This window comes from Dromiciops gliroides, chromosome 2 (genome assembly GCF_019393635.1).
Source record: "Dromiciops gliroides isolate mDroGli1 chromosome 2, mDroGli1.pri, whole genome shotgun sequence".
Lineage (NCBI taxonomy): Eukaryota > Metazoa > Chordata > Mammalia > Microbiotheria > Microbiotheriidae > Dromiciops > Dromiciops gliroides.
The window spans coordinates 128117104-128130000 of NC_057862.1; the positions used below are offsets into that span (position 1 = coordinate 128117104).

Genomic DNA, 12897 nt, shown 5'->3' on the forward strand with positions numbered 1-12897 from the left:
GACCTGAGTTCAAATCTGGCCTCAGACAATTGACACTTACTAGCTGTGTGACCCTGGGCAAGTCACTTAACCCTCATTGCCCAGCAAAACAAAACAAAACAATATTTTAAAAAGAGGTCCAGGTAAAGAACTAAGTGAATTTTGAAGGAGAGCTTATTTTCAAGGGGTAGGAGTGAGAGTGAGGACAAAGTGGGGATCATTGAAGGCTTCTTGGAAGAGGTGGCACTCAAGTTGGGCCTTGAAGGGGAAAAAATAGCCTCAAATGGAAATTTGGGTAAAATGGAGGGTCTGTTCCAAGAGAGGTAGGGCATCAGTAAGGATGTTACAATAAAAAAAATTCAAGATATATAGGGGATGGAAAATAGAAGAACTATTCAGTTTGGCTAGAATGGAGAATAAATGAAAGGCTATGAAATGAAGGTCAGCTGGTTTGGCTCCAGACTGTGGAAGGGACTGAATGACTAAATCAGGAATTTGGGTTGAATTCAATAGGCACTAGGGAGTCACTGAAGCTTTTAGAGAACAATCATATAATCCTAGTAGTACATTAGGAAGATCACTCAGGACTCAGTTAGTAGGCTTCATGTAGGTGCCTCAAATTCAATCTGGCCAAACTTGAACTTAGTAAACGTACTATTCATTCTAACTTGTCTATTTCTGTCATGGGTACTGCCATGTCAGCTGGGATTGCAATCTCAAAGTCATTCTCCACTTTTCCCTCCCACTCAACCACCACAGGTTGACTTGCCAAGTCTTGCCAACTCTGCCTCCTCCTCATCTCTTCCATCTCTCTCCTGCTGTCTCATCATACCACAGCCACTTTAGTTCAGGACCTCATCACCTTCACCTCCAATAACTTAATTGTTCTGCCAGCATCTAGTCTCTCTCCTTTCCAATCCATCCTCCAGACAGCAGCCAAATTGACATTCCAAAAGCACAGATCTGACCATGTCATATATCTTCCCCCAAAGCGTCATTGTCTCCCTATTACCTCTAAGATAAAACACAAGTGTCTAGCATTTAAAGCCCTTCCCAAACTAGCTCCAGCCTATATTTTCAGCTTCTTAGAACGTATTCCCCACCACACACATTTACTCTATGCTTTAGCCACACCACAATACTACATACAACCCTGCCTTCCTGCCTTGGCACAGGCTGTCCCCCATGCCTAGAATGGTCTCTTTCCTCCCCGCTATCTCTTGGAACCCTGTGTTCAATTCAGCTTAGGAGGCCTTTTTCTGATTCCCCTCGTTAAAAGATGATCCAACTCCTCAAATCACTCTGAAATAATCTATCTGTGGATATGTTGTATCCTCTTCCCCCGTTGTCCCCTATAGGACGTAAGCTTCCTGAAGACAGTAATTGCCTCATTTTTGTATTTATATCCTGAGTACTTACCACATAGTATCGTATCCTATAATTTAGCTCCTTGGGGACATGACAATTTCTTTGCTGTCTTCACATGCCGGGTTTAGAAGTGTCTGGCACCTAGAAGGTGCTAAATAAATGCTTGCTAAATTGAATTGAATTATTGATGTTGAAAGAGAAGCCAGACTCTGACCCAGGTGTTTTGTCTCTAAGTCCAGTGCTCTTTCTCCACTACTACCACATTGAGTGACTGGCATGGTAGGCATCTCTGGCAAGTCAAAGATAGAGGAACAGGTAGCTTTTAAAACAAATTACACCATAGATAGACATGTACTCAGCTGTTGGGTCAACTCTTACTATTAATGAGTTAATAAACATTTATTAAGCACCTACTATGTGCTTGTTGTAAGCACTAGAGATAGAAAAATGGGCAAAACTTAACATTGGTCTTCAACTCACTTCACCTCTGCCATTTATTACCTTGGGCAAGTTGTTTTGCCTCTCTGGGCATCAGTTTCTCATCTATAAAATGAGGGGACTGGACTAGATCTCCTCTGAGGTTCCTTTCAAATGTGAATATATATGGTCCTATGACCTTTCTGGGGTTCCATTTTCCCATTGGCAAAATGAGGAAACAGGATTTGCCATTGTATCGCACTTGTAAATACCTTGAGGTTATTGCTTTTAAAAAAATCTTTCAGAAACTATGTCAAGTACAATAGTTGACTGACTTCATATGATCCCAAAGAGAACTCAGAAAAGGTGGGACTGTGTTGCCCTGGGGAGAAGCCTGGAAAAACTATTTTTTCCATCTTAACATTGTCAAGAATTTTGGATTGCAGGCCCCTTAGTGCAGTGAAAAAAGAACTGTAGTGGAGTGCCAAACATGGGTTCTAGCCCTACTTTGACCTTGGACAAGTCTGAATAACAGTTTCCTCATCTACAAAATGAGAAGTCGGACTAGATGTTACTTAATGTCTCTTCTAGTTGAAAGGTTGTATGATTCAGTGAGTGATTGATTGTTTCTATTTAACCCTGGTACCTTTCCCCAAACAACCTTTCAGATCAGTACAGAATTTAATAGAAGTAGCCTGCTATAGAAGAATAAGTGCTGTTTTCCCATTTTATTGAGAGGTCTCACTAGAAAGGCCAAAGGAACAAGGGTGTTTTGGAGTCACTTGGTACCAGCTCCTGAGGGCCGGTTGTTACCTGAAAATCAGCAAATGACATAAATCAGAGCTTGATTTATTACTGTGATGATTGTCCAGACTTAAGAAAATGAGGGGGAAATGTTAATAATAGATTAAATTTAAAAGTATATTTTGCATACTTCTTTTCCCTACACAGCCAGTTAGGGAACGTTAACCAGCATACCTCTACCAAAGCTGATCTCTAAGGTGCTTTCCAAATCTAAAATTTTCTTAATTTAGGCTGTCTTTATTAGCACAGCCTCTGAAAGCAATGAGGGAATCTTACAAGCCTTCTCTGCTCTAGCACTTTATTCTGTAGATCAATAAAGAACTTGAAATCTCCTGGGTTCTCAATCCATGTGGTCTTTTCGGGGGAAAATTGTTAATTGAACTCAATTTCTAACATTTGTATAACCAGGCCACGCTGCTGATTAAAGCTAAACAGTTTTCTTATTCTTTGAAATTTAATCATTATTTGGAACTGTGCACTATCTAATTATAATGCTCAAGATTGGACCTGGAGAAGAATTGATTAAAGTGCATCTTCCTCTCTTCTTTGCCAAGGTGAAGGAGGATGGTTGTGGAATATTGTATAAACTGCCCCTCATAGTGGATGATGATTCAATAGACTGATTGGACTTTGTTTTCCTTCTTTTGCTTTTTAATCTTTGTTATCTAGGATGGCTTGTTGGGTAAGGGAAAGGGAAGGATAGATTCAGAAGTAAAGGTGATATGGAAACAATGGGCATTAATAAAAGTAAGATTATAAAAAAGAAAAAAACTAATAGGGAAGGTAGGTGGCACAGTGAACAAAGCACCGGCCCTAGATTCAGGAGGGCCTGAGTTCAAATCCAGCCTCAGACATTTGACACTTACTACATGTGTGACGCTGGGCAAGTGACTTAACCCTCATTGCCCTGAAAAAATTTTTAAAAAGTAAAATAAAAATGAAAATCTTAATGTTTGTATTTTTTTTGCCATCTTTCAGGGATCCTTTTCACAATGTTGGTGTTTGGACCAGCCTGTGGATTCATCCTGGGCTCCTTCTGTACCAAAATTTATGTGGATGCTGTCTTCATTGATACAAGTAAGAAAAATGTTTTTCTTCTGAATTTCAAGTTCAAAGCAATTCTATCCATCTGCAGACACTTCTCCACATGATAGTCTTTGATCTCAAATGTGATCATGTATATGTTTCAAATTTTGTGTATTTCACCTTGAACTTAAAACCCATCTATAAAATAAGAATTTTACCAGCTCAGCCACACAGTCCCCCTTCCTTTACTTTTGCTACAAAATGTCTGTCTCTTCTCTTCATGCCTCTACCAAGGCAGCAACCAGATGCAAAGCAATAATGAGTTCTGGTTCAGTGATATGACTATGCAATACGTATTTGTAGATTTACATGTTATCCAGCATTGAGGACTTAACCATTATGAGCTATAATAGCATATTTTTATTGCTTTCTTCAGCTCTTTAGGTGATTTAAAAGACACTACAGATTTTTTTGAAACCATTGACTTTTTTTCACTAGGGTCTAAGCATACACAGGAGAATTATCTGGGGGCAGGGGAAAGCCCTTGTGAAAGAGCTGAATTCTTTCACATACCTAGCTCTAGTTTCATTGCTACTAAGCCAAGTAAGTAATGAATGTTTCAAAGGCTTTTCATTAGGGATTTAGTAGATAGATCTCAGGATCATTCCGACCAAAATTCTTTATCATGGTGGTCTCGACCAAAGGGCCAGGTTTGATCCATAAGGTGATTTCCAGATTTAAAATTCCCTTATTCTGTGATGAATGAGTGTTTGTTCTTTCTTCAGAATCTCTAAAAGCAAAATGAAAGACACTTTTGCAGCTTCTTTCTGATAATGTCAATCTATTCTGTAGAAAAGATCAATAAAGAACTTAAAGCCTCCTAGGTTCTCAATCCATCATCTTTTCAACAGTGCCAAATTTACTAATTCAACCAAAAAGAAGCAAACATGATTTTAAATCCAATCAAATCACTTTCTGATTCACTCCATTAATCCCACTGCTATATTTACTTAGAATAAATGATGTTCCAAATTTCTGAGTGAAAAAGTCATGTTCATCATTCTTTATTTATTTAAAGTTCACATATCTGTTACCAGATGATTGAATATGGTTGTTTTCCAACAGCTGACCAACACATTTAGCCCTATTTATCATTGATCAGGAAGAAAAATAAGCAGAATTGGAACTAACCCTTTTATTAGTGATCACACAACTAGAGCTAGAAAGAGACTTATAGATCATCTACAGAGTCCAACCCTTTCCATTTACAAACAAGGAAACTGAGACCCAAAGAAGTGGAAGCCACAAATACAGTAACAGATGATTCATATCTTCTGACCTCAGAGACCACTTTCTACCCTTCCACAGGTCTTCACAGGGAAAGACTATTTTTATCTAAAACCCTTCGCACTTAATCTCAAAAGGAACAATAGGGTAAGGGTTATGATGAAGATGAAAAAATAAGTAACCAAAGAGCAATGGGGAAATAAAAGACAATCAGGGAAGAGGTGCCAAATCAAAGAAGGAACCCTTTTTTACCTCTTTAAACATAAATAATTCTATTGAATCAAAATTACAAAGTAGCAATGATTCATAGAATCATAGAGGTGGAAGAGACATTAAAGTCCATGTACTCCAACTTCCTCATTTTACAGATGGAGAAACTGGGGCACAGAGAGTTTTTATTTGTCTGGTTTTAGTTTGTTTTGTCACAGCCTAAAGGTGCCCAGATAGCAGTGGAGCTAGGACAGAAATTCAGGTTTCCTGGCTCCCAATCTTAGTTTCATTCTATCAAACTGCACCACCTTTCCAGTGCCTCTGCCTGAAAAACAAACCACTGATTCCTGGGGATAATATGTTTGCCGCTGCTCCCCAGTCTAAGACAAAAGTCTAGCATTATGGGTGTGACTACAAACGTTTGTTACCACTATCTGCCAGTAGAGGGCGAAAGAAAATAATGTATTCTCTAGTACATGATTGTAGCATCCTTTGGGTTCCAGCAATTCATTTTCTTTGTGACTCACTGCAAATTTGTTTTCTGCTTCCTACTAAATATTGGCTATATTTTTATGAGTTTTCTCAACTCCTGTCCTGATGCCATCACACCTTTTGTTCTCAAGTCAGAGTTCTTCCTCAGGGAGTAGTCAACAAATATATTTCCTACAAGATGAAAAATATAAAGGTTATGGAACTGTAACTGCACCATGAAATGTACAGAGATTTATTTTATAACATTTCATTAAAACCAAGGCCTGCAGAGGGTGGGGTCAGATGAGGATGATTTGCGGAAATAGGTACTCCTGAATAGTAGTATATAAATTGTAAGATAATTGTGGATTTGTTTTTATTATCACTACTAGAAGTATTAATACTAAATAATATAAATAGTATTGCTGTTAGAATAGGTGATGATAATAATGACATCATTATTTTCATCCTCTTGAGCTAAAAGCTATCCCAACCTAACATATCTTCTTGAATTTGACTCGCCAGAAGGCTACATTTTTTTCCCACCTTACCTTGGTGACCTCACCCCTTCATCATGTCCATGCAGAATTGTTGTAATGTGTTCAACCTGGCCTGGCACATAAGGATGCATGAAATCGGCAGCTGGTACAAAATATGGATGACTGTTTGCTGAGTAAAGAAGGTCACTAAGATCATCTCCTCCCTCTCCTCCATTCCCAGGAGTGGCTACTGCTGCAGAATTTGCTTCTCTTGGATGAATTAATTTAGCAATCAGAATCTTGAACCTATCTCCCTCCTTCCTCCCCCTTTTCTTCTTCCCCAAAATAAGAAAATCTCAGTTTTCTAATTAGATTTGTAATCTACTTTTTAAAAAAATCTTATAGTCCAATGCAAAGTATTACCAAGCTCATTAGATAAATAGGTAAATGACCTGGCAGGAAAAAAATTACCTGGAGAGTTTTTTGTATCATTCACACTCTAGTTCAATTTGATGACTAAATTCATCAATGAGAAAGCAAGGAAGCAAATGTTCCCAATTCACCTGCCATCTGCCCTTCTCACATAGACTCTCAAGTCTCCAGATTGGTTATTTGGTTGATGGAGGTTAAATTGGATATGTTGCAATTCCTGGTTTTATGTTGCTTTTTCCAAGGCCAAAAACTAAAACTTCATAGTCCTATTGGTGAGGGAAAGTATCACACAACTCCATAGACAACAAAACCAAGTCAATTAAGTTTAATAAGTATTTATGAAGTGTGGTGGAGAACCAATGACAAAAATGAACAATCCACTCAGTCAACGAGTTTATGTTCTATTAGGGCAAACAACATATGTACAGCTAAGTAAACACAAAGTAATTTATAGGCACTAGGGCTGCTAACAAACTAGGGTGGAAAATCAGAAGTTTCATGGAGGAACTGAGCCTTGAAGGGAGCTAGGGATTCTGAAAGGCAGAGGCAAGGATAAGAATTCCCTGCAGAGGGAACAGCCTAGGAAAAGGCATGTATGCATTCAATGGAATGTCATTTACAGGTAACAGCTAATAAGCAATTTGGGCTAGAGCATATGATGTGTGAGGTAGAGTCATGTGAAAACAGCCACAGCCTTGAAAGATAGGCTACAGCCAGCCTGTGAAAAGATTTAAGTGACAAAGGAATTTTTTTTTCTTATTGATCTTCAGTTGTTTCAGTCATGTCTGACTCTTTGTGATGCCATTCAGAGTTTTCTTGGCAAAGAGTGGAGTGGTTTGCCATTTCTTTCTCCAGATAATTTTATAGATGAGGAAACTGAGGCAAACAGAGTTAAGTGACTTGCCCAGGGTCACACAGCTAGTAAGTATCTGAGGCTGGATTTGAACTCAGAATGATGACTCTAGGTCTGGTGGTTTACCCACTACGTTAATGGATTGCAAATATAAATGTCCAGCATTCTATCCACTGTGCCACCCATTTGTTTTATGTTAGAGGCAATTAGGAGCCTCTGAAACTTCTTGAGCAGGGGAGTGACACAATCAGACATGCTAAGAATATCATTTTCACAGCTATGTGACAGGTGCATTGGAGTGTCACAAGATTGGAAGCAGGGAGAACAATTAGACTCTTAATTAGTCTTAGAAAGAACTAGGGTGCTGTCCACATGAGTAGAGAGAAGGCTACATATTTGTCAAGAAGAAACCTGAAGATTTAGCTAGTCAAAGTCCCAGAGAAAGCATTGGAGAGAAAGCATTCCAAATTTGGAATAACTAAGAAAAGGAAACTTCCACCTCAGATTTAGCGGGTAAAGTGATTTGTCTGAGATTATACAAAGTGTCCCCCAAAATTTTAGTGCTGTTTTAAGCTAAGAAAGCTTAAAAACATATTAAAACTCCACTAAGAATTTTTGGTTCACCTTGTATAGATAGTGGTTGGCTATACTGGTTCACAAAGCCAGTAACCATGTGTCACCTAGATCTTGTGCTTCACTTGCCACCCAGAACAAGTATATTGCACACAGTGAATGCTTAATATATGAGTGTTGAACTAAAATCAGTACTTAAACCCGGGTCTTCTAACTCTCACTGCTCTACTACTGCACAAAAGGTCTTCTCTCCATAAACCCTCTGGATCACAAGTATTCCATGGAGTAAGGAAGGGGAAGAGAATAAGCATTTATGTGCCCCTTCAAGATCTCCTTATTTCTCTCGAGGGCATGCTCATCCAGTCACCAAAGTTCACAATCTCAGAAGAATCCCATGACTCTTTGCTTGTAATCACCACCCATACATTATCAATTTCCAAATCTTTTTTATTCTGCTTCCACATATCTCAAATCCACATCTTTCTCTCTACTCATGTGAACACCACTCCAGATCTTGCTGAGACTAATAAGCATTTCTACATAGTTTGGTAAGTGCCACGCACTGTTCTAAGAGATTTACAAACATTATCTCATTTAATACTGACAATAACCCTGTGAGGCAAGTGCTGTTATTATCCAAATTTTAAAGATGAGGAAACTAAAGCTAACAGAGTTTAAGTCACTTACCCAAGATTATACTACAGTACATTTCTGAGACCAGATTTGAACTCAGATCTTTGTGACTCCAGCACCAGTATTCTATCCCCTGTTCCACCTGGAGTTATTGCTGAAGATTATAAAGTAACGATGCTGGCTTTTTGGATTTCTATGCTTCTCATTAGAAACAATGCAGATTTCTAAGTACCTGTAATAACAGAAAAATAGGTGGACAGTCAGAAAGTGTCTGCCATGAGGAAGATTGTTATTGTTGGCTCTTTTAATATTTTCCATGCATAGAGAATCAGTCAATAGATTGATGAATTTATAGGAAATCAATCAATAAATATTTATTAAAGGCCTTCTATGTGCCAGTCAATGTGCTAAGGACTAAAAATACAAAAAGAGGCAAAAGTCAGTTCCTATCTTCAATGACCTTAAATCTAATGGGAGAGACAACATGCAAGTCAATATATACAAAGCAAACTATATAGAGGATAATTAACAGAGGGGGAGGCACTGGAATTAAGAATGATTAAGAAAGACTTCCCATAGGAGGTGGTCTTTTATTTGGGACTTAAAGGACGCCAAGGAGGTCAGCAGTTGGAGTGGAAGAAGGAGAACATTCCAGGCATGGAGGACAGCCAGAGAAAATGGAAGGAGTGGAGAGAGGGAATATTGGGTTTATGGAACAAGAGGCCATTGTCATTGGATAGAAAAGTACATATCGGAGAGCAAGACCAGAAAGTTAGGAGAGGGCTAGGTTGGCTTTGAATGTCAGACAGAGCATTTTATCTTTTATTTTAGAGGCAGTAGAAGGCCACTGAAATTTGTTGAGTAGTAGGTGATGTGATCTGATTTGTTCATTAGGAAAATCACTTTAGTGAATAGAGCATGGATTGGGGTAGGGAGAGACTTAAAGCAAGCAGACACACATACCTCCCAATCAGGCTATAGCAATATACCAGGTAGGAGATGATAAGGGCCTACATTAGAGTAGTGATAATGTCAGAGGAGAAAAGGAGGCATATTTGAGAGATATTGCAACTGTGAAATTGATAGGCCTTGGCAACAGATTGGATAGTGGAGGTGAGAGAGATAAAGAGGAATCCAGGATGGCTCCTAAGGGCCTAAGGGAGTGGGCGGATGGTGTTGCCCTTTGCAGTCAGAAGAAAGGTAAGAGGGGAGGAGGGGAAAAGATAATGAGTTCTGTTTTGGACATATTAAGTTTAAGATGTCTATTGGACATCCAGTTCAGGGTATCTGGAAGTCAGTTGGAGATGTGAGACTGGAGGTCAGCAGAGAGTTTGGGGCAAGATAGGTAGGTTTGAGAATCATCAGCACAGAGATGGTAATTAAATCCATGGGAGCTGATGAGATCTCCAAATGAAGTAGTGTACAGGAATAAGAGAAGAGGAAGCAGGACAGAAACCTAAAGAATACCTACAGTTACAGGACATGGTCTGGAAGAGGATCCAGCAAAGGAGACAGAGAAAGAGCAGCTCGAAAGATAGAAGAACCAGGAGAGAGCAGGTATCCTAAAAACCTAAGGAGACTAGGGTAATCAAGGAGAAGAGAGTGATGAAGGTGAGAGGTCAAAGGGAATAAGGATTGAGAAAAGGCCATTGGATTTGGTAACTCAGTGATCATTGGTAACTTTAGAGAGAGCAGTTTCAGTAGAATAATGAGGTTGGACACCAAATTGTAAGGGGTTAAGAGGAAAGTGAGAGGAGAGAAGGTGGAGACAGCCTTTTTGAAGAGTTTAACTAAAAAGAACAGAAAAGACACAGGATGAGTCAGTGGGGACAGAAGGATCAAGTATTAAGGATCAAGGATCAAGGTTGTTTTGTTTTTTTTTCAGGATAGGGGAGACATGGGCGTGGTTGTAGGCAGTAACAAATGAGCCAGTAGACAGTGAAAGAGGGGATGATAGAGGGGGCAATCTGTTGTCAGAGACAAAATGGAATGGAATCAAACAAGTGGAGGAGTTAGACTCGGTAAGAAGTAAGGACACTTCATCATATGAGATGAGAAAGAGGGGGAAAGAGGGAGTTCACAGTGAATAACCTCAGTTTTTTCTGTAGAATAAGAGGCAAGATTCTCAGTTGAGAGAATAGGGGAGAGAGAGTTTGAGGAGAAAGATGAAAAGGTTTGAAAGAGCTGCTGGAGAGAGAGATAGTGAGTGGATCAGGGAGGCATAGTAAGACTATATGGAGAAATAATAAGAAGATATAGAATTATTCCAAAGGACCCTTTGTCAGTAGGATATCTGTTTTTCCTAGTAGTATGGGGGCTCTCTCAGTTAGATGGCTCCAGATAGAAGACTAGATCTGAAATCAGAAAGGCCTGAGTTCAAATCTGGATTCAGTTGTATGAGATTTGGGGACACACTTTACCTCTGCCTGACTTAGTTTCCTCATCTGTAAAATGGAGATAATAACCACATTTACCAACCAGGGCTATTGTCAGGATAAAATGAGATGATACTTATAAAGTACTTTGTACCTGATAGCACCACCTAAATGCTAATTATTATTATTGTTGTTGTTGTTGCTATTCTTATTATCCATCCTAGAGCTTTATTCTTACAGACTGCACAGAAAAGGAGAGAAAATCTCATTATCTTAAGTAAAGATCAAACCCATCAGTGTTGCCTCCTTAATAACATTTCTAACCAGCTAATTAGTAATACCATCTTCAGCAACTTGTAAACAATACTGACCCAACACAAACCTTTGCCTATTAAATATGATTGTAATATTTTTCCCCATGTCACTTTAGGGATGACTAGAGTCAACTTCCAACAGGGGTATGCTGGTAAATGTTTTTAACAACTAGCTTTGGGTTGGTGGGGTAGATGCATAAATTATACACTTTTAAGCTTCATCTACATTATTCACATTTTATTCATTACTTTCTTAAGTCTAGAAAAATCAACACAACAAATAAATCAAGCCCTGATTTGTAATATTTGCCAACTTCCATGATGCAAAGATTCACATTGAAAATTTAATATTGGCCCTCTTGAGCCTGGTCAAGCTGGTGCCAGCACACCACTGGCTTTAAAGCTCAGGAAACCCTTCCCTGGCAACAGCTCAATAAGGGAAGCATTATTATTTCAATTTTTCAGATGAGTAACCTGAAGCAAAGAGGTGTCAAGGGACTTGCTTAAGATTATGTATCTAACCTGTGTATGTGGCAGCCAAGATTTAAATGTGGGTCTCCTGACTTTCAAGTTTAAGGCTCTTTCTGTTATACAATACTGCCTTTCCTCTCTCTTGGTAGTTCTATATTTTGAGATAAATAAAACAGGTCATTTGTTTGTAAATATAAGACTCATGTCCTTTCCATCACAACCTTAATGGGAGAAAACCACAGTTATTTTTAATTCAAGCCATTAATTATAGAATTTTAGAATAATAGGGTTGGGAGGGAACTGAAGAGGTGACCTAGACTTTTCATTATTAATAATTTACATTTTTATAGTGTTTTACACCTCACAAAGCATTCCCCCACAATAGACATCATGTTAGGAAGGTCAATCAACAGATATTTTTAAGTGCCTTCAGGCACTGTGCTAAGTACTAGGGATACAAATAGAGGCAAAAATGGGCCCTGTAATCAAGAAGGCAACATATAAACAATTATGTTGTATATGAAACCTATATCTATGACTGTCTAAACAAGATATAGGCAGGATAACTTGGAGAAAATCAACAGAGGTACTAACATTAATGGAGACTGGGAAAGACTTCTTGTACTACATCAGATTTTGGCTGAGACTTTATGAAATCCAGGAAATTCAGGAGATGGAATTAAAGAGGGAGAGGATTCCAAGAGGAATTCCATGGAGGAACCAGAGAAAAAGCAAGGATTCAGGTGATGGAATGCCATGTAAAGAATAGCTAGAAGGCCAGTGTCACCGATCTCAAAGTACTTGAGGAAGGGGGAGGGGGTAAGATCTAAGAAGACTAAAGAGGTGGAGGGGAGGCAAGTTGATTTTACATTTTATCCTGGAGGTAATAGGAAACCCTTGGACTTCCTGATCAAATCAGTGCTTTAGGAAAAGCAATCTGATAGTTAAGTGGGAAACTGATTGGAGTAAGGATAGACTTGAAGCAGGGAGAACAGTCAGAAGACTATTGTGATAGTCCTGGAATGAGATAATGATAACCTGAACCAGGATGGTGACAGCCTTAGAGAAGAGAAGGGGCCATATAAGTAAGATTTTATGAAGGTAGAATTGACAGGACTTGGCAACTGATTTGCTAATTGTAGGTGAGAGAGACTGAAAATTTGAAGATAACACCAAGGTTTTGAGATTGAGTGATTGGGAGGGTG

General features: G+C 38.8%; 1 protein-coding gene across 3 annotated transcripts in view; it reads left to right on the forward strand.

Moving 5' to 3' along the window:
* SLCO3A1 (solute carrier organic anion transporter family member 3A1) overlaps positions 1-12897 on the forward strand; it is a 386759-nt gene that overhangs the window by 294172 nt on the left and 79690 nt on the right. For all 3 annotated transcript variants that reach the window (XM_043986124.1, XM_043986123.1, XM_043986122.1), the window contains exon 3: positions 3547-3645. In XM_043986124.1, coding sequence (XP_043842059.1) covers positions 3547-3645 — 99 coding nt within the window. The remainder of the gene's footprint in view (positions 1-3546; positions 3646-12897) is intronic.